The following is a 22,580-nucleotide window of genomic DNA, read 5'->3' on the forward strand; positions in this document are numbered from 1 at the left end:
TAAACAGCCTTGATGTATTCCTTTTCCTATTTGGAACCAGTCTGTTGTTCCATGTCCAGTTCTAACTGTTGCTTCCTGACCTGTATACAGATTTCTCAAGAGGAAGGTCAGATGGTCTGGTATTCCCATCTCTTTCAGAATTTTCCACATTTACTGTGATCCACACAGTCAAAGGCTTTGGCATAGTCAGTAAAGCAGAAATAGATGTTTTTCTGGAACTCTCTTGCTTTTTTGATGATCTATCAGATGCTAGCAATTTGATCTCTGGTTTCTCTGCCGTTTCTAAAACCAGCTCAGACATCTGGTAGTTCACAGTTCACGTTGTTGAAGCCTGTCTTGGAGAATTTTGAGCATGATTTTGCTAGCATGTGAGACGAGTGCAATTGTGTGGTAGTTTGAGTATTCTTTGGCATTGCCTTTCTTAGGGATTGGAATGAAAACTGACATACTCGAGTCCTGTGGCCACTGCTGAGTTTTCCAAATTGGCAGTTTGTAAATGAACTGAATGAAGGGCAGCTCCATCTCCAGGCAGGAACAAACGGCTGACAGTCTGGTCTGGAAATGAACTATTACCAGGCGGACCCCGGACCTCTCCCACCAAACAGTGAAAGACACAGAGCTTCTGGGGGAACACTGGGGACTAAAGCTCATTTTTCCTTTTTTCAAATTATTACATCTTTCTCCTGCATTGGCAGGCCAAGTCTTTACCAGTGGTGCCACTTGGGAAGCCCCTTATATCTTCCTCAAGTAAAGAGAACAGCAGTGTATTTTCACACAAGCAAGAGCTTGGAAAACACTCTTTTCATGTTTCCCTCTTGGAGAAACATTTAAAGAAACAAAACAAATGATGGGACTCCCCTGGAGGTCCAGTGGTTTAGGATCCAAATTCAAGTGCATGGGGTGTGGGTTCAGTCCCTGGTCAGGGTGCCAAGATGCCACACAGCCCTCAGCCAGAAAAACCAAAACACAAAAAAGAAGCAATGTGGTAACAAATTCAATAAAGACTTTAAAAAAGGTCCAGGTTAAAAAATCTTAAGAACAAAAACCAGAAAGAAAGAAGACAAACAGCCAAGTGAGGAAATATACAGGAGCACATGAGGAATTGGGCAGGTGTAGGTGAGAAGAAAAGGAAGAAAAGTCTAAACAGCCAGAGAGATGGGTTCTGTTGATACACGCAAAGTCTGATCCTTCCCAGCCAGTGACCCTGGTGAGGTTCTGATACTTCATTAATATCAGATGTATTGAAACACTAAGCTTTTGGATTGTTGTTGATCAGTCGCTAAGCTAATTCCAATTCTTTGTGACCCTATGGACTGCAGCACGCCAGGTTCCTCTGTCCTCCACTATCTCCCAGAGTTTGCTCAAATTCATACCCACTGAGTCGATGATGCTATCGAAGCATCTCACCCTCTGCCGCCCGCTTCTCCTTTTGCCGTCAGTCTTTCCCAGCATTAGAGTCTTGTCTAATGAGTCAGCTCTTCAAATCAGGTGGCCAAAGTATTGGAGCTTCAGCTTTAGCATCAGTCCTTCCAATGAATAGTCAGGCTTGATCTCCTTGCTGTCCAAGGGACTCTCAAGAGTCTTCTCCAACACGATAGTTCAAAACTATCAATTCTTTGGTGCTCAGCCTTCTTTGTAGTCCAACTCTCACATATGTACATGACTACTGGAAAAACTACAGCTTTGACTAGACAGACCTTTGTTGGCAAAGTAATGTCTCTACTTCTTAATATGCTGTTTAGGTTGGTCATAGCCTTTCTTCTAAGGAGCAAGCATCTTTTAATTTCATGGCTGCAGTCATGAAATCACAGCCATCTGCAGTGATTTTGGAGCCCCCCAAAATAAAGTCTGTCACTGTTCCCATTGTTTCCCCATCTATTTCCCATGAAATGATGGGACCAGATGCTATGATCTTAGTTTTTTGAATGTTGAGTTTCATGTCAGCTTTTTCACTCTGCTCTTTCACCCTCATCAAGAGGCTCTTTAGTTTCTCTTCACTTTCTGCCATAAGGGTGGTATCATCTGCATCACTGAGCTTGTTGATATTTCTCCTAGCCATCTTGATTGCAGCTTGTACTTCATCCCGCCTGGCATTTCTATGATGTACACTGCATATAAGCTAAATAAGCAGGATGACAATACACAGCCTTGATACTCCTTTCCCAATTTGGAACCAGTCTACTGTTACATATCTAGTTGTAATAATTGCTTCTTGACCCACGTACAGGATTCTCAGGAGACAGGTAAGGTGGTCTGGTATTCCCATCTCTTTAAACATTTTGCATGTATTGGGTTAATAAAATGTAATTAAATAAACTCTACCTGTCTTTTTTCACTTTAAATGTGGCTATTATAACAGCTGGGTTCCTGTCTGGCTCAGCAGTGAAGGATTCGCCTACCAGCATGAGCTGCAGCAGACCCAGATTTGACCCCTGGGTCAGGAGGAGCCCTGGAGGAGGGCACAGAGGCCCACTCCTGACTCTTGCCTGGAGAAGCTCATGGACAGAAGAGTCGGGCAGCTTACAGCCCATAAGGTCACTAAGACTCAGACACACTTCAGGCAACTCAGCACACACACATGCATATTATAATAGGCACAAATATATTTGAGGCCCCAAGTCAAGGCCCTTCACACTGCCACGCAGGTCCAGCACTGCCCTGAAGGGCCAGGGTATGTCCCTCCTCCCCATATTTCCCAAAAGGGATAGCTGCTTTAGAACTTGAATTCCTGAGAGCATCGCCCAGCGAGCACCTGCATTACCAAACAGCCCATCCCCCTTGGCTGTCGGTCCCTGTGATGGATAGTTTCAAGAGTCAACTGACCAGGCCACGGTGCCCAGTTGTCTGGGTAAACATTGCTGGATGTCATGACATAGTTGCTTTTTAGGTGAGATCAATACTGAAATCAGTGGACTCGGAGTAAAACAGATTGCCCTACAAAATGTGGGTGGGCTACACCCAAGAGTTGAAGACCTTGAGAACAGACTGAGGCCCCCCAAGGAGAAAGAGATTCTACCAGCTGGTCATCTGTAGCTGCAACACCAACTCTTCCCAGGAAGCTCACCCTGCAGATTTGGGTCTTGCCCGCCTCCAAACTGTGTGAGCCAGCTCCTCAACATCAGTCTCTGCATACGTGCACATGTCTTATGGGTTCTTTCTCTGGAGAACCTGACTCACACAGGCTCCCAACATCACCGCACGTGGCTCTCACCATCCAGACCTTCGCACACAGAGGGAAGCACTCACACTCCTGTCCAGGGCACTTGGGAACGGCTGGCACCTGCCTGTCTGAAGCTGATTCTGGAGTAAGCTTTACATATTCAAGGCAGATGTTTACTAAACGGGGTCTTCTTTGTCCCTAGGGAAGCCCCATGTTCCCAGTGTGCAAACCTGGGGCCTGGACATATGCCCCACTGCCACCCCATCACTCACTTCATGCAGGGGTGTACAGGTGAGCAGGGTACTCTGGACTGGAGGCTGCCGTCGATCTATGGCCTCAGGACACCCTGGCCGAGAGTAGCAGGGCGTGGTTAGCCGTGCCTGATGATGTTACAGTCCTGGATACAACTCAAGGCCAGGATTCTAAACCAGCCCAGACCACTGTCCACAACAAAGGTCTTTCCCAGGGTTTGAAAGATATGCACTCAAGGCACAGAGAGGGCTTGACAATGACTTTATTTGTTAACAAGCAGCCCCCTCACCTAGATCAGGACAAAATCCATGACCAAGAAGGATGGAGAGCCGCATGCTGGCTGACACTCAGGGCCTGGAGGGAACCAGGAGCCAGCCCAGGCTGCTCACAGGAAACTCTGGGACAGAAGGAGACCCCAGACTGGCCTAAGGCTACAGAAATTTCAGGTGAAAGTCAGCGTTGGCCCTGGAAGGAGTTGGCAATGTGCCGGGTCAGCAACAGGGCTCTGGGGCTGAGGTTGGGACGCAGCAAGCAGGGCGGGAGCACGCGGGCCGACAGAGCAGGGATACACAGGAGGCCGGGCGACAGCAGCTGGGCTGGCAGGAGGAGGTGGGCACACAGCAGGCGGGGCGGCACACAGGACGGCAGATAAGGGACAGGGAGGAGGAGGGTCTGCAACTAACCGAGGAGCAGGGGTTGGGCTGGCAGCACAAGGCGGCTGAGCAGGGGGAGGACTCACAGCACACGGGCCTGCAGCAGAGAGGTGTGCAGCAGACGGGCCTGCAGCAGACAGGGGTGCAGCAGACAGGCCTGCAGCAGACAGGTGTGCAGCAGACAGGCCTGCAGCAGACAGGCTCACAGCAGTCTTGCTGGCAGGGGGAGGAGGTGCAGCAGGAGGACTGGCAGCTAGACTGCTTGCAACATGAGGAAGTAGAACAGGGGGAGGCCTCACAGCAGACAGGTGTGCAGCAGACGGGCCTGCAGCAGACAGGGGTGCAGCAGACAGGCCTGCAGCAGAGAGGTGTGCAGCAGACAGGCTTGCAGCAGACGGGCTCACAGCAGGCCTGCTGGCAGGGGGAGGAGGTGCAGCAGGAGGGCTGGCAGCTAGACTGCGGGCAGGATGAGGCCAGGCAGGAGCTGCTGCAGCCTGGCTGGCAGCAGGGGCTGGACTCGCAGCTCCCTGGGGCGCAGAGGAGGGTCAGGCGGGGGGCCGGGGCGCAGCAGCTGGGGGCACAGCAGGGGGGCTCGCAGCAGCTCTCTGGACAGTCGTCCACCTGCCAGGAGGAGACGGTGCGGGAGTCACAGGACCCGGGCAGGCAGACCCGGCTGCTGTAGCTCAGGTCACTGGAGCAGACAGACAGGGCAGAGGAAGCCATGGTGGAGGCGGTGGGGCTGGAGGAGGGTGCGGATGTGAGTGTGTGTGAGTGAGTGAGTGAGTGTGTGAGCATGGCTCAGGGCTGTGGGCCTTTTATACCCCATCCAGGTGTGTGTTGGGCCAGCTGAAGGCTCCCTGAGGCTTCCCTTTCCTTGTTGGTGTTTTGAGCCCCTATTACTTCTTGTTTATTTACACACGAGTTTCCTGCTTGTAAAATGCATGCCCTGGTTGAGGGCTGGATCACCCCTGAGCTGTGTGAGGGTCTCTAAGCAAACACAGGACTCATCTAGGGTCCCGGAGCCCCACCCGTGTGCCTGCAGGCTCTCCCCTCCCACCTGTCCATGGCTCTGCAGGGGAGTGGCTGTGAAGCCCCGTCTCAGAGACTTGGCATCGCAGGGCTCAAAGTTGGGACGGTGCTGCCACCTGCTGTAGGACGTCCCTCTCAAGCACCAGGGCTCAACAGTGGACAGACCAGCCAAAGGGAGAAGGAGCGAGTGACAAGAACCAAGACATGTCTCAAGCACAGAGCAGGATGGAGGGAAGGTCCAGCTGCGTCAGATGAGGTCTCCAGGGATAGAATGTGTGCAGCAATGGGAGAAACAGAACGTTTTCCAGAGAGAAGGGAAAGAAACATGGTGCTTCAGATTTGGAACTTTGACTGAACTAGGACAAGATGAATGGAAAACGGTGCGTATCTGACACACTGGTGAAATGTCTGACGCCAAATACGAGGAAACGGCCTAAAAGCTTCCAGAGAGTTTGGCATCCGACTTCGCTCAGCCAGTCAACATACCTGAAGACACTGCAACCAACTCTTGAAAGTCTGAGGAAAGTGGATTATCAGGCGGATGGAGATTAGAGCATTTCTGATAAGACAGCTATTCTGAAAAGAAGCCACTCGTACAGATTCTACAAAAACCACCTTGAGAGTACATGGTCCAGAAAAAGAGCGAGCCCAAAGGCAGGCAGAATATAAAAAAGAATAATAAAGAACAACAAAGTCAGCAAAAAGCAGACAGAGGCAGTGGAGGTCCATCGGCTTGATCCTGTAGAAGCAAGTGCCTGCTGGCTGCCCTGCCCCTTTGGCCTTCGACCCACTCTTTCCCAAGTGCAGTTCTCTGAGTTTTCACAAATGCAGACACACCCCCACCAGACCATACAGGCCCCCAAACTCCTGTCCCACTGGAATCAGCTCCTCCCTCGGCCCAAAGCCCCAGGCAAGTGCTGATTCAAAATCACTGCAGTTGTGATTTTTCTAGGAGGTCACATAAATGGAGAAGGAAATGGCAACCCACTCCACTGTTCTTGCCTGGAGAATCCCAGAGACGGGGAACCTGGTGGGCTGTCGTCTATGGGGTCCCACAGAGTCGGACGAGACTGACGAGACTTAGCAGCAGCAGCAGTACCTTAGCATAATTCAAACTTGCATTTCCCCCAAGACCAGTGATATGTTGAGGTCCTCTAATGTACTTCTTTGCCAAACTTATCCACAGTGGCTGTGTCATTTATGATATTATTTTATGTATCAAAGCTCCAGTTTTCCACATCCTTGCCAACACTGGCGTGGTAATTGTTTTCAATTCTAGCCTTTCTCGTAGGTATGAAGGGGACTTTGTGGCAGTTTTAATTTGCACTTCCCTAATGAGTAATGATGCGGAGCATCATTTTATAGGCTTATTTGCCATCCCTGCATCTTCTTGGTATTTCTTCAAATCTTTAGGCCCTTTTCTTTGTTACTTTTTCTTAATGTTCAATTTTGAGTGTTCTTTATATATTTTGGATACAAGTACTTTAGTCAGATGTGTGATTTGTAAATATTTTCCCAAGTCTATGGCTTGTGTTTTCATTCTTTTTTTTTTTAATTTTATTTTATATTTAAACTTTACAAAATTGTATTAGTTTTGCCAAATATCAAAATGAATCCGCCACAGGTATACATGTGTTCCCCATCCTGAACCCTCCTCCCTCCTCCCTCCCCATACCATCCCTCTGGGTCGTCCCAGTGCACTAGCCCCAAGCATCCAGTATCGTGCATCGAACCTGGACAAGAGTGTCTTTTGAGCTGCAGGAATTGCTTGTATATTTTTGAGATTAGTTGTTTGTCAGTTGCTTCATTTGCTATTATTTTCTCCCATTCTGAAGGCTGTCTTTTCACCTTGTTTATAGTTTCTTTTGTTGTGCAGAAGCTTTTAGTTAGATCCCATTTGTTTATTTTTGCTTTTATTTCCAATATTCTGGGAGGTGGGTCATAGAGGGTCCTGCTGTGATGTATGTCAGAGAGTGTTTTGCCTATGTTCTCCTCTAAGAGTTTTACAGTTTCTGGTCTTATGTTTAGATCTTTAATCCATTTTGAGTTTATTTTTGTGTATGGTCTTAGAAAGTGTTCTAGTTTCATTCTTTTACAAGTGGTTGACCAGTTTTCCCAGCACCGCTTGTTAAAGAGATTGTCTTTTCTCCATTGTATATTCTTGCCTCCTTTGTCAAAGATAAGGTGTCCACAGGTGTGTGGATTTATCTCTGGGCTTTCTATTTTGTTCCATTGATCTATATTTCTGTCTTTGTGCCAGTACCATACTGTCTTGATGACTGTGGCTTTGTAGTAGAGCCTGAAGTCAGGCAGGTTGATTCCTCCAGTTCCATTCTTCTTTCTCAAGATTGCTTTGGCTATTGGAGGTTTTTTGTATTTCCATACAAATTGTGAAATTATTTTTTCTAGCTCTGTGAAAAATACCGTTGGTAGCTTGATAGGGATTGCGTTGAATCTATAGATTGTTTTGGGTAGTATACTCATTTTCACTATATTGATTCTTCTGATCCATGAACATGGTATATTTCTCCATCTATTAGTGTCCTCTTTGATTTCTTTCATCAGTGTTTTATAGTTTTCTATATATAGGTCTTTAGTTTCTTTAGGTAGATATATTCCTAAGTATTTTATTCTTTCCATTGCAATGCTGAATGGAATTGTTTCCTTAATTTCTCTATTTTCTCATTATTAGTGTATAGGAATGCAAGGGATTTCTGTGTGTTGATTTTATATCCTGCAACTTTACTGTATTCATTGATTAGCTCTAGCAATTTTCTGGTGGAGTCTTTAGGGTTTTCTATGTAGAGGATCATGTCATCTGCAAACAGTGAGAGTTTTACTTCTTTTCCAATTTGGATTCCTTTTATTTCTTTTTCTGCTCTGATTGCTGTAGCAAAAACTTCCAAAACTATGTTGAATAGTAGTGGTGAGAGTGGGTACCCTTGTCTTGTTCCTGACTTTAGGGGAAATGCTTTAAAATTTTCACCATTGAGGATAATGTTTGCTGTGGATTTGTCATATATAGCTTTTCTTATGTTGAGGTATGTTCCTTCTATTCCTGCTTTCTGGAGAGTTTTTATCATAAATGGATGTTGAATTTTATCAAAGGCTTTCTTTACATCTACTGAGATAATCATATGGCTTCCTGCAGCTCAATTCCAGAAAAATAAATGACCCAATAAAAAAATGGGCCAAAGAACTAAATAGACGTTTCTCCAAAGAAGAAATACAGATGGCTAACAAACACATGAAAAGATGCTCAACATCACTCATAATCAGAGAATGCAAATCAAAACCACAATGAGGTACCATTTCACACCAGTCAGAATGGCTGCGATCCAAAAGTCTGCAAGCAATAAATGCTGGAGAGGATGTGGAGAAAAGGGAACACTCTTACACTGTTGGTGGGAATGCAAACTAGTACAGCCACTATGGAGAACAGTGTGGAGAGTCCTTAAAAAACTGGAAATAGAACTGCCATATGACCCAGGAATCCGACTGCTGGGCATACAAACTGAAGAAACCAGAATTGAAAGAGACACGTGTACCCCAATGTTCATCGCAGCACTGTTTATAATAGCCAGGACATGGAAGCAACCTAGATGTCCATCAGCAGATGAATGGATAAGAAAGCGGTGGTACATATACACAATGGAGTATTACTCAGCCATTAAAAAGAATACATTTGAATCAGTTCTAATGAGTTGGATGAAACTGGAGCCTATTATACAGAGTGAAGTAAGCCAGAAAGAAAAACACCAATACAGTATACTAACGCATATATATGGAATTTAGAAAGATGGCAATGACAACCCTGTATGCAAGACAGCATAAGAAACACAGATGCATAGAACAGTCTTTTGGACTCTGTGGGAGAGAGGTAGGGGGGGATGATTTGGGAGAATGGCATTAAAACATGTATAATACCATATAAGAAATGAATCGCCAGTCCAGGTTTGATGCAGGATACAGGAAGCTTGGGGCTGGTGCACTGGGATGACCCAGAGGGATGGTATAGGGAGGGAGGTGGGAGGGGGGTTCAGGATGGGGAACACGTGTACACCCGTGGTGGATGCACGTTGATGTATTGCAAAACCAATACAATGTTGTAAAGTAAAAGAAAAAAAATAATAATAATAATAAAAAAGAGTGTCTTTTGAGGAACAAAACAGTTTAATACTGATAAACTGTTTTATCAGTTTTTTTTTTTCAGGGTATTATTTTTTTTCTTTTAGCAATCATGCTTTTGGTATTGAATCTAAGAACTCTGCCTAACCACAAGGTCACAAAGATTTTCTTCAATGTTTTCCTCTGAAAGTTTAAAACTTTTACATTTTATATTTAGGTCTCTGGTAAACTTTGATTAAAGTTTTACATTAAGTAAAAATTGAGGTACGGGTCAAGGTTTACTTTTTTTTTTGCATAGAGACATCCATTGTTCCAAATTGCCTTTGCACTTTTATAAAAAATCAATTGATTTCATTTGTGTGGGCCTGTTTCTTTTTTCTGTATCATTCATCTGGGCCTGTACCTTTGCTAGCATTGGACTGTTTTGATTATTATAGCTTTATGGTAAATACTGAAGTCAGATAGGATAAAACCTCCAACTTTCTTCCTCATTTTCAAATTTTGTGGCTCCTTGAGCTCCTTTGTCTTTCCAAATAAATTTAGGGTCAACTTATTGATACCAACAAAGAAATCCTATTTGTTATTGCAATTACTTTGAATCTATAGATCAATTTGGAGGTGATGTGTTGTGTTTAGTCGCTTAGTCGTGTCCCACTCTTTGTGACCCCATGGACTGTATCCTGCCAGGCTCCTCTGTCCATGGGGATTCTCCAGGCAAGAATCCTGGACCGGGTTGCCAAGCCCTCCTCCAGGGGATCTTTCCAAGCCAGGGATTGAACCCATGTTTCCTGCATTGCAGGCAGATTCTCTAACATCTCAGCCACCAGGGAAGCCCAAGAGTACTGGGGTGGGTAGTCTGTCACTTCTCCAGGGGATCTTCCCAACCCAGGAATCAAACCAGGGTATCCTGCATTTCAGGCAGATCCTTTACCAGCTGAACTACCAGGGAGGCCCCGGTTTGGAGGCAACTGACATCATAATAATATTCAAACATGTAGACATGGTGTAGTTCTACACTTATTTGTGTCTTCTTTTTCTTTCATCAGTGTTTTTATAGATGTCATTCTGTACATATTCTGTAAAATTTGTACCTGTTTTTATTTTTTTATGCTAATATACTTTTAAACAAAAAACTTGATTCAATTTTTATTGCTATTATACAGAAATATAAGTAGTTTCTAAAATTATTTGTTTATTTATTATTATTATTATTTTTGGTTGTGCTGGGTCTTCTTTCCTGTGTGAGGGCTTTTTCTAGTTGTGGTACATGGGCTTTCTCATTGCGGTGGCTTCTCTTGTTGTGGAGTCTGGGCTCACGGTGCACAGGCTTCTGTGGTTGCAGCAGGTAGGCTCAGTAGGTGTAGCTTGCAGGTCCTAGAGTGTGTACATGCATGTACGCTCAGTTGCTAGTCGTGTCTGACTATTTGTGACCCCCATGGACTGTGGCCCACCAGGCTGCACTGTCCATGGAATTTTCCAGCCAAGAATCCTGGAGTGGGTTGCCATTTCCTCCTCCAGAGGATTTTCCCAACCCAGGGATCGAACCTGCATCACCTGTGTCTTCTGCACTAGCAGGTGGATTCTTTACCACTAAGCCACCTGGGAAGCCCCCTAGGTGTGTGGGCTTCAGTAATTGTGGCATGCAGGCTGTAGTTGGGGTGCCCTGGCTTTCGTTCCTCTGCAGTCTGTGCAATCTTCCCCAGTCAGGGGTAGAATCCATGTCCCCTGCATTGGCAGGTGGATTCTTATCGACTGAGTTCCCAGGGAAGTCCAAGAAATACAATTAATTTTTCTTACTCCAGGCTTTCATCCTTCAACTTGCTAAACCCTCATGTATTTCTACGACTCTTTTTGTAGATTTTAAGGGTTTCCAATGTGGACAATCACATCCTCTGTGAGTAGAGATGATTTTATTTCTTCGGTATGCACCCTTTTATTTGTTATTTTGTTGCCCAAGATGTGATCTTAAGTATGATGTTGAAAGAATGCAGAGAGAAGACACCTGTGTCTTGCTCCTGGTCTTAGAGGAAAAGCATTCAGTCTCTTACAAAAATCCTCATCAAAATACTAGCAAACCAAATTCAGCAGCAAATTAAAAGAATTGTACACCATGACCGAGGGGGATCTCCTGCCAGAAGGCGAGGGTAGAAGGAGTGATATGAACATCAATGAATATAACACACCACATTAATGGAATGGAGGGGGAAATCCATAATCATCTCAATTCATGCAGAAAACGCACTTGACAAAATTCAACACCTTTTATGATAAAAACACTCAACAAACTGAAAGTAGAAGGAAACTGCCTCAACATAATAAAAAAAATATGTATATGAAAGACCCACAGCAAACATCACACTCAACGTTGAAAGACTGAAAGCTTTTCTTTGAAGATCAGGAGCAAGGCAGGGTTGCCCACTTTTGCCACTGCTATTCATCAGTCCTGGAAGTTCTAGGAGAGCAGCTGGACAAAAGGAAAAATAAAAGCCATTTAAGTTGAAAAAGAAGAAGTAAAATCCTCGCCATTCACAGATGTTATATATACATAATCCTTATATGTACAAAATCCTAAAAATTCCATACCTACACACCAAACCATTACAACTAATAAGTGAATTCAGCAAAACAGCAGGATACAAAGTCAATATATAAAAAATTAGTTGCATTTCTATACACTAATAATGAATAACCCTAAAAGGAAATTACAAAACTGATTCCATTTAGAATATCATCAAAAAAGTAAAATACTGAGGAATTAATCAAGGAGGTCAAAAACTTATCCAGTGAAAACTACAAATCATTGTTGAAAGAAATGGAAGAAGACATAAGTAAATGGAAAGACACCCCATATTTATGGATTCAAGCTTTAATATTGTTAAGATATCATTACTATCCAAACCAATCTATATATTTAATACAGCTGCTATCAACATTGATGACTTTTCACAGAAATTAAAAAAAAAACTCATTCTAAAACTCATATGGAATCTTAAGGGAACTTGAATAACCAAAAAAAAAAAAAAAAAATCCTGAAAAAGGACAAAGCCAGAGGAATCATACCCCTGATTTCAAAGCTCACTACAAAGCGACAGTAATCAAATAGAGTGGTACTGGCGCAAAGTCAGACACAGAGGTCAATGGAAGAGAGTACAGGATCCAGAAACAAACCCTCACACATTAGGTCAAACCATCTTTGACAAGGGCATTAAGTCCATTCACTGGAGAAAAGACAGTCTTTTCAACAAATGGTTCTAGGGAAATCGGATATTCACATGCATAAGAATGAAGTTAGATCCATACCTAACATCATACACAAAATTAACTCAAAGTGGATCCTCCATCTAAATGTAAGACCTGTAACTATGCAACTCTTTGAAGAAAAAATAGGACAAACCTTCACAACCTGGAATCTGGCAGTCACTTCCTGGACATGACACCAATGACACAGCAGCAAAAGAAAACACAGAAACGGGACTTGATGAAAACGTTAAATATTTGTCATCAAAATGTAGTATCAACAGAGAACAAAGGTAACCCAAAGAAGTGTGAGGAAAGATTTGAAAATCATATATCTGATAAGAGATTGATATCCAGAATGTATAGAGAACTCCTAAAACTCAGTAACAACAACAAAAATCCTAACTCAAAAATGAGCGAAGGCCACGAATAGACATTTTTCCAAAGAAGATATACAAATGGCCAATAAGCACATGAAAATATACTCAATAGAACTAATGATTAGAGAAATGCAAATCAAAACTACAGTGAGGTACCACCTTACACCTCTTAGAATAATGACCATATATTTAAAAAAACAACATAAATATTGGTGAAATTGTGAAGAAACTGGAACACTTGTAACTGTTGGTGGGAACATGAACCGGTACAGCTACGTGGAAATCAGTATGATGGTTCCTCAATACATTAAAAGTAGAATTACTGTATGATCCAGTATTTCTACTGGGTCTATGCTGAAAAGAATTGAAAGCAGAATCTTGAAGAGAAATTTGTAATACCACATTCATAGAAGCATTTTTCACAATAGCTAAAAAGTGGAAGTCATTCAGGTGTTCACTGCTGGATGAATGGATAAGCAAAATGTGGTATACCCATAGAATGGAATATTATTCACCTGTTAACAAGAAGTAAATCTGGCACTATTATGGACGAAGCATGAGGACATTATGGTAAGATAAATAAGCCACTCACAAAAAGACAAACACTTTGTGATTTCACTTACACGAAGTACTTTAGACACAAAAAGTAGAATGATGCAAGTAGAATTCTTGCCAGGAGCTGTGAGAAAGGAAGTTTGGGTATTGTTGTTTAATGTGGATAGAGTTTGTTTTGCAAGATAAAGAGTTCCAAGTATGGATAGTGGTGATGGTTACACATGGTTATGAATGTACTTAATACCACTGAACTGTACACTTTAAAGTGGTTAAGGTTGTAAACTTTGTGTTATGAATATTTTCCCTCAATAAAAAAAATTGAAAAAAGGCTATCAAGGCATGAAGGAACATGAAGGAAATGTAAGTGCATATTCCTAAGTGAAAGAAGCCAACCTGAAAAGTTTCCACTCCTGATGGTTCCAAGGATATGACATTCTGGAAAAGACAAAACTATGGAGTCGGTAAAAAGATCAGTGGTTGCCAGGGTTAGCAGGGAAGAAGAGATGAATGGATGGAGCACAGAGGATTTTTAGGGCAGGGAAACTATTCCGTAATGCTTCACATAGAATTTAGCAACAGCAAGAGTAACTCTAATGTAAACTATGGAATTTGGGTGATATTAACATGTCAGTGTAGGTTTATGCATTATAATGAATGTAGCCCATTTGTAACAAATGCATCAAATAACAAGATACTGATGGTGGGGTAGGCTGCACTTGTGAGAGGGTATGGATTATATATATAGGAACTCTGTACTTCCTACTCAGTTTTGCTCTGAACCTAAAACTGCCCTAAAAAACAAGATATGTTAAGTTGATACAGTACAATTAAGGAGATCTGTTTTTTGTTGGCTTTTTTTTCAGTGAATTTTGGTTATTTGTGTCTTCAAGGCATGAGTCCATATCACCTTAATTGCTTATTGCATTTCCTTTTAATATCTGCGGGGTCTGTGCTAATTTCTCCTTTTCCATTTCTACTATTTTCTCTCAGAGTTGAGGCAACTCTTCGGAAGAGCCACCCCATGTCCTGAGACTTATGAATGTTTCCAACAGGCTGGTGGGGTCAGGTCCTTTTAAGGCTGTCTCTCATCTCTGCCAATCAGTCCAGCTAACTTTATGCATTTTCCCAGGCTCAGCCTCACACCTGTTTGCTTATCATTTCTCAGGGGACACTTAAGGGAGACCCTCCGTGGACAGGGGAGTTCCTCAGAACAGCTCTCTTCTCTCTGGCATCCTGACCCTAGACAATAGCTGCCCCACACTGCCCCCAATTCGCAGACCAGCTCTAAAACTGAGGGATCCATGGCACTCCACCTGGGTTTCTGGCCTGGGTCCTGGAAACATTCCCCAGGGGGTGAGCTGGGCAGCTGTGAGACCCACTCAGTTTCTTTCCCCTCCCAGGTGGGCCTGTGCTGTCCTCCTCAAGTCCAGCATCTCAACCTCCTTGTGTCCTGATCTTGTTAGCTCTCTGGATCAATTGGGTGGGAGTGTCATCCAGGCCCTCTCACCCCACACGGTTGGAGCAGCCCTCCCCACTCCCACCACATTTCTGCTAAAAGTGCAGACCCACTGGCGGACCAAAAGGGGTGACCCCAGCCACCTACAGGTTGTGTTACATGGGGTCCTTAGGTCACCTGCATGGAGCGGACTGATGGGGCCAGTTCCATATGTTTCAAGTGGGCAGGAACAGTCCAGAGAGCCTGAGAAACCCCTAGACCATGACAGGTCTGCAGGGGACCAGCCATGGGCCAGGGCCTGAACAGGCACTGACTTCCTGGAGAAGCAGGAGCCCCACCTGGCGACCCTTTCCAGACGGGTCAGGCCAATGCTCTTTGGGGTCTCAGTCACTTACTGCCGGGGCTTCCCCGGTGACTCAGACGGTGAAGAACCTGCCTGCAATGTAGGAGATCCAGGTTCGACCCCTGAGTAAGGAAGATCCCCTGGAGAAGGGAATAGCAACCCACTCCAGTATTCTTGCCTGGAGAATTCCATGGACAGAGGAACCTGGTGGGCTACAGTCTATGGGGTCTCAGAGAGTCAGACATGACTGAGTGACTAACACACTCGCTTCCCAACAGAAATGCTCTCGGCTGGAGGAGACTAGTGTCAGGTCACAATCTGTGTTTCCTTCCACCCCTGCACCCACCCAACAGAGATCACATGAAGGGAGCAATCAGGTGATGACGTGAGTTTATTTATCCAGGTGCCTGATGGGGCGCTGACTGGTTGGAAGTCCAAGCCAAGTGACCCAGCTAGAGGATCTGGAGGGGTAGGGGGGCAGGTGACCCAGAGACAGCTGGAGGCAACTCCTGGGAGGCAGAAGCCCCAGGGAGCCATAAAGTCGGGGTTCCTGGGGCAGGAGTGAGAGGTCAGTCAGCAGGACAGTGGAAACATCGGGGACCCTGTCCTGAGTGAGGGAAACCACCCAGCCCAGGTCAGGACAGAGGACCAAGTCACAGGTGGAACCTGCGCCCGGCTGGCTCTGGGGACACATGCCAGGTCAGCAGCAGGGCTCTGGGGCCGAGGTTGGGATGCAGCAGGCCAGGCGGGAGCACGCGGGCCGGCAGAGGAGGGACACGGATGAGACCAGGCGGCAGCAGCTGGGCTGGCAGGAAGACTTGGGCACACAGCAGGCGGGGCGGTACACGGGGCGGCAGAGGAGGGAAACGGAGGAAGAGGGTCTGCAGCAGGACGAGGGGGCTGAGCAGGGGGAGGCCTCACAGCACACAGGCCTGCAGCAGACAGGGGTGCAGCAGACAGGCACACAGCAGGCCTGCTGGCAGGGGGAGGAGGTGCAGCAGGAGGGCTGGCAGCTAGACTGCTGGCAACATGAGGCGGTAAAACAGGGGGAGGCCTCACAGCACACCGGCCTGCAGCAGACAGGTGTACAGCAGACAGGTGTACAGCAGACAGGTGTGCAGCAGGCAGACCTGTAGCAGACAGGTGTGCAGCAGACGGGCCTGCAGCAGACGGACTCACAGTAGGCCTGCTGGCAGGGGGAGGAGGTGCAGCAGGAGGACTGGCAGCTAGACTGCTGGCAGCACGAGGCTGGGCAGGAGTTGCTGCAGGCTGGCTGGCAGCAAGGGCTGGACTCGCAGCTCACTGGGGCACAGAGGAGGGTCAGGCGGTGGGCCGGGGCACAGCAGCTGGGGGCACAGCAGGGGGGCTCGCAGCAGCTCTCTGGACATTCATAGCTCAGGTCGCTGGAGCATATGGACAGGGTGGAGGCTGCCATGGTGGAGGTGGTAGGGCTGGAGGAGGGTTTGTGTGTGTGTGAGTGTATGAGCTGTGTGTGTGAGGTGCTTGGGGATGCAGAGCTTTTATACCTGGCCCTTGGCTTGTGTTGTCCCCACAGGAGACTCCCAGGCCCTCCCTTCCTTGTTGGGGTTGAGAGCTGGCTGAAGGACCCCTCATTAGTGCTGGCATATTTTCCACAATATTTTTCACTCATTAAACCTGTGAGCATAAATATCCCATGTTGCAGGATGTTTTTCCATTTCTCCTTTGGTTGGCTCCAGAAAAGATATAGAAAATATCTAGGTAAGATCCTACATGAAATGAACCCTGAATATTCATTGGAAGGACTAATGCTGAAGCTGAAGCTCCAATCCTTTGGCCACTGTTACAAAGAGCTGACTCATTAGAAAAAACCCTGATGCTGGGCAAGATTAAAGCAGGAAGAGAAGGGGACAACAGAGGACGAGTTGGTTACATAGTATCATTGACTTAATGGACATGAGTTTGTGCAAGCTCTGGGAGATGGTGAAGGACAGGGAAGCCTGCTGTGCTGTAGTCCATGGGGTCAAGAAGAGGGGGACATGACTGAGCAACTGAAAAACACGAACAATGCTGAATGAGGTTTAGAGGTGATCGTATCTCTAAATTTGTGAATTTAGATGTTGAGCTCTCCTCTGTTTGAGGTGCAGTGCTTTTAATAATATTTTGAGTTTTACGCATTTCTAAACTTAGGTGTAAAGTAACATGTGCACGTCTGTAAAATGCAAGTGGTTCAGGGGATATGACCGTGCAACCAGGTGAGAGTCGTGTTCAGCAGGGGCTGGGAGATCCTGGCACTCCCCCTCAGCAGCTGCTCTGCCAGCAGGAAGCATGGTGAGAGGGACATCCAGTCCCCTGCAGCCCAGCCAGTGTGTCTGAGAGGAGCGTTAACGGAGTGTGGTCATACTTGGAGTCTGTTAGGAGATCTCTTCAGGGAGCAGCGCTCACAGGTATCTGAGTCAGGAGCTGCGTTCATCAATCTTTCACCCAGACCCAACTGCTCACAGCACACCCTGTGCACCACACACTTCTCAGCTGAGCAATCTGCCCCTCTGGCCTGCCTTCCTCAAGGGGAATGTCCTGAAAGACCCAGAGAGAGGGAGGGTCTCCTCCTGGAGAACCACGTGTGAGCCGCGGAGACTCGAGGACCCGAGGCAACACCCAGAAGTAAAGCTCAGGCAAGAGTTGGTTTTCCTTGTGGATACAAGAAGACGTGGTCCCAGGGAGCCTGGAACAGCAAGTCAGCAAGGGCTGACTCTGGGGAAGTCAGTGAAATCTAGGCAGTGGTCATCAAGGTGGCCCTGACCATGGCTGTGGAGTCAGATGACACTGTTTGAGCACCTGTTCTAGGCCAGGTGGTGAGCTGAATGCTCTACACCTGCCAAGTCACTTGTTTTCACATCCACTGAGCAAGGAAGTTTCCGTAAATAGGTGAGGAAGCCCAGGCACAGAGAAGTTAAGCAACCATCTCCAGGTCACACAGCCCAAAGTATCAGCACTGGGACTGGAAGCCATCCATCTGTATATAGGATCGAGGCTCTTACCCAGGCCTTCCCCCAGGCCAACTTCAGTGCTACACGCAGAAGGAAGCATGTGTCCAAGGAAGTTTAGCACCAGGCAGCTGAGCTGAAAATTTACAACAGAGGCAGGAAACAGCAAAATTAACACCACAGAAAATCAACTCTGTGGTTTTCAGCACAAACACTGCTACTTCCTCCACTCCACAGAGGTAAAGTATGCATGCTTGCTCAGGGGCTCAGTCGTGTCTGACTCTTTGTGACCCCATGGACTGTAGCCTGCCAGGTTCCTCTGTCCATGGGATTCTCCAGGCAGGAATACTAGAGTAAGGTGCTACTTCTTATTCCAACAGAGTGTAGTGAAATTTGCTCAGTTGTGCCTGACTTTTTGTGACCCCATAGATTATACAGTCCAAGGAATTCTCCAGGCCAGAATACTGGAGTGGGTAGCCTTTCCCTTCTCCAGGGGATCTTCCCAACCCAGGGATCGAACCCAGGTCTCCCACATTGCAGGCAGATTCTTTACCAGCTAGCCACAAGGGGAGCCCAAAAGATGTAAAGCATAAATCCCCAAATATGATGAGATAAAATGTAATAAACAGACCATGTGTTTCGCTGACACCAAACGTGATCGCTCAGTTGGTAACAAGGAAAAAGGAAGAGCTAGGATAGAACAGTAGACAGGACTGAACACGAACCACTCTGAGCTGAGCGCACCAAGGTAGGTGTGTTTGGACTGGAAGGGCCTCATGAATTCAAGAGCATCGGATTTTTAGAGCCCACCATAAACATACATTCAGTCAGTTCAGTTCAGTCACTCAGTCATGTCCAACTGTGACCCCATGGACTGCGGCACGTCAGGCCTTCCTGTCCATCACCAACTCCTGGAGTTTACTCAAACTCACGTCCATTGAGTCAGTGATACCATCCAACCATCTCATCCTCTGTCGTCCCCTTCTCCACCTGCCTTCAATCTTTCCCCCATCAGGGTCTTTTCAAATGAGTCAGCTCTTTGCATCAGGTGGCCAAAGGATTGGAGTTTCAGCTTCGGCATCAGTCCTTCCAATGAACATTCAGGACTTATTTCCTTTAGGATGGACTGGTTAGATCTCTTGCAGTCCAAGGGACTCTCAAGAGTCTTCTCCAACACCACAGTTCAAAAGCATCAATTCTTCTGAGCTCAGCTTTCTTTATGGTCCAACTCTCACATCCATACACAACTACTAGAAAAACCGTAGCTTTGACTAAACAGACCTTTGTTGGAAAAGTAATGTCTCTGTTTTTTAATATGCTGCTTAGCTTGGTCATAACTTTTCTTGTAAGGAATAAGCGTCTTTTTATTTAATGGCTGCAGTCACCATCTGCAGTGATTTTGGAGCCCAAAAAATAAAGTCTGCCACTGTTTCCACTGTTTCTCCATCTATTTGCCATGAAGTGATGGGACCGGATGCCATGATCTTTGTTTTCTGAATGTTGAGCTTAAGCCAACCTTTTCACTCTCCTCTTTCACTTTCATCAAGAAGCTCCTTAGTTCTTCTTCAGTTTCTGCCATAAAGGTGATGTCATCTGCATATCTGAGGTTATTGATATTTCTCCCAGCAATCTTGATTCCAGCTTGTGCTTCAGCCAGCCCAGTATTTCTCATGATGTACTCTGAATGTAAGTTAAACAAGCATGGTAACAATATACAGCCTTGATGCATTTTTTTCCCTATTTGGAACCAGTCTGTTTTTCCATGTCTAGTCCTAACTGTTGCTTCCTGACCTGCATATAGATTTCTCAAGAGACAGGTCAGGTGGTGTGGTATTCCCATCTCTTTCAGAATTTTCCACAGTTTATTGTGATCCACACAGTCAAAGCGTTTGGCGTAGTCAGTAAAGCAGAAATAGATGTTTTTCTGGAACTCTCTTGCTTTTTCCATGATCCATCAGATATTGGCAATTTGATCTCTGGTTCCTCTGCCATTTCTAAAACCAGCTTGAACTCTGGTAGTTCACAGTTCATGTACTGTTGAAGCCTGGCTTGGAGAATGTTGAGCATTATTTTGCTAGCGTGTGAGATGAGTGCAATTGTGCGGTAGTTTGAGTATTCTTTGGCATTGCCTTTCTTAGGGATTGGAATGAAAACTAACACTTTCCAGTCCTGTGGCCACTGCTGAGTTTTCCAAATTGGCAGTTTGTAAATGAACTGAATGAAGGGCAGCTCCATCTCCAGGTAGGAAGAAATGGCCGAAAGTCTGGTCCAGAAATGAACTATTACCAGGCAGACCCTGGACCTCTCCCACCAAACAGTGAAAGACACAGAGCTTCTGGGGGAACACTGGGGACTAAGGCTGACTTTTTTCTTTTTTCAATTATTACATCTTTCCCCTGCATTGGCAGGCCAAGTCTTTACCCGTAGTGCCACCTAGGAAGCCCCTTATATCTTTCTCAAGTAAAGAGAACAGCAGTGTATTTTCACATAAGCAAGAGCTTGGAAAACACTCTACTCATGTTTCCCTCTTGGAGAAACATTTAAAGAAACAAGACAAATGATGGGACTCCCCTGGAGGTCCAGTGGTTAAGGATCCACCTTCCAGTGCATGGGGTGTGGGTTCAGTCCCTGGTAGGAGGCCAAGATCCCACATGCCCCTCAGCCAGAAAAACCAAAACACAGAAAAGAAGCAATGTGGCAACAAACAATGTGGCAACAAATTCAATAAAGACTTTAAAAATGGTCCAGATTAAAAAAATCTTAAGAACATAAACCAGGAAGAAAGAACACAAACGGCCAAGAATGAAACATACAGGAGAACATGGGGAATTGGGCAGGTGTAGGTGAGAAGAATAAAAGACGCTTACTCCTTGGAAGGAAAGTTATGACCAACCTAGATAGTATATTGAAAAGCAGAGATATTACTTTGCCAACAAAGGTCCGTCTAGTCAAGGCTATGGTTTTGCCAGTGGTCATCTATGAATGTGACAGTTGGACTGTGAAGAAAAGTAAAGTAAAGTAAAAAGTCACTCAGTTGTGTCCGACTCTTTATGACCCCATGGACTATAGCCTATCAGGCTCCTCCGTCCATGGGATTCTCCAGGTAAGGATACTGGAGTGGGTTGCCATTTCCTTCTCCAGGGGAGAAGTTACTGCTGCTGCTAAGTCACTTCAGTTGTGTCCAACTCTGTGCGACCCCATAGAGGGCAGCCCACCAGGCTCCCCCATCCCTGGGATTCTCCAGGCAAGAACACTGGAGTGGGTTGCCATTTCCTTCTCCAATGCATGAAAATGAAAAGTGAAAGTGAAGTCGCTTAGTCATGTCTGACTCTTAGAGACCCCATGGACTGCAGCCTACTAGGTTCCTCCATCCATGGGATTTTCCAGGCAAGAGTACTGGAGTTGGGTGCCACTGCTGTGAAGAAACCTGAACGCCAAAGAATTGATGCTTTTGATCTGTGGTGTTGGAGAAGACCCTTGAGAGTCCCTTGGACTGCAAGGAGATCCAACCATCCATCCTAAAGGAGATCAGTCCTGGGTGTCCATTTAAGGACTGATGCTGAAGCTGAAACTCCAATACTTTGGCCACCTCATGCGAGGAGTTGACTCACTGGAAAAGACCCTGATGCTTGGAGGGATTGGGGGCAGGAGGAGAAGGGGACAACAGAGAATGAGATGGCTGGATGGCATCAGCGACTCAATGGACATGAGTTTGAGTGAACTCCGAGAGTTGGTGATGGACAGGGAGGCCTGGCGTGCTGTGATTCATGGGGCAGCAAAGAGTTGGATATGACTGAGTGACTGAACTGAACTGAGGTGAGAAGAAAAGGCAGAAAATTCTAAACGGCCAGAGAGATGGGTTCTGTTGGTACACACAGTCTGATCCTTCCCAGGCAGTGACCCTGGTGAGGTTCTGATACTTCATTAATATCAGATGTATTGAAATGCTAAGCTTTTGGATTGTTGTTGCTGATCAGTCACTAAGTGAAGTCCAATTCTTTGTGACCTTATGGACTTCAGCACGCCAGGCTCCTCTGTCCTCCACTATCTCCCAGAGTTTGTTCAAATTCATACCCACTGAGTCGATGATGCTATCTAAGCATCTCACCCTCTGCCGCCCGCTTCTTTTGCCGTCAGTCTTTCCCAACATTAGAGTCTTGTCTAATGAGTCAGCTCTTCAAATCAGGTGGCCACAGTACTGGAGCTTCAGCTTTAGCATCAGTCCTTCCAATGAATAGTCAGGCTTGATCTCCTTGCTGTGCAAGGGACTCTCAAGAGTCTTCTCCAACACCATAGATCAAAAGCACCAATTCTTTGGTGCTCAGCCTTCTTTATAGTCCAACTCTCACATACATACATACTACTGGAAAAACTACAGCTTTGACTAGACAAACCTTTGTTGGCAAAGTAATGTCTCAGCT

The 22,580-nt window shown here is 45.8% G+C and overlaps 3 protein-coding genes across 3 annotated transcripts in view; all 3 read right to left on the reverse strand.

Annotated features, from left to right (window-relative positions):
• Positions 1-22,580, reverse strand: part of TSPEAR (thrombospondin type laminin G domain and EAR repeats) — a 193,374-nt gene that overhangs the window by 76,842 nt on the left and 93,952 nt on the right. The gene's annotated exons all lie outside the window — the stretch shown is intronic.
• Positions 3,657-4,873, reverse strand: LOC123335076 (keratin-associated protein 10-7-like). The gene has a single exon (XM_044947627.2). It carries the CDS (start codon positions 4,858-4,860, stop codon positions 3,904-3,906), a length of 957 nt encoding a protein of 318 aa, XP_044803562.1. The 5' UTR covers positions 4,861-4,873; the 3' UTR covers positions 3,657-3,903.
• Positions 15,446-16,699, reverse strand: LOC112586915 (keratin-associated protein 10-9-like). Its single transcript, XM_044947648.1, has one exon. It carries the CDS (start codon positions 16,626-16,628, stop codon positions 15,894-15,896), a length of 735 nt encoding a protein of 244 aa, XP_044803583.1. The 5' UTR covers positions 16,629-16,699; the 3' UTR covers positions 15,446-15,893.

Source organism: Bubalus bubalis, chromosome 1 (assembly GCF_019923935.1).
Source record: "Bubalus bubalis isolate 160015118507 breed Murrah chromosome 1, NDDB_SH_1, whole genome shotgun sequence".
Taxonomy (NCBI): Eukaryota; Metazoa; Chordata; class Mammalia; order Artiodactyla; family Bovidae; genus Bubalus; species Bubalus bubalis.

Excerpts from the sequence above, each read along its gene's own strand:
- LOC123335076 (XM_044947627.2), bottom strand. The coding sequence starts at position 4,860 with ATGCTCACACACTCACTCACTCACTCACACACACTCACATCCGCACCC.
- LOC112586915 (XM_044947648.1), bottom strand. The coding sequence starts at position 16,628 with ATGGCAGCCTCCACCCTGTCCATATGCTCCAGCGACCTGAGCTATGAA.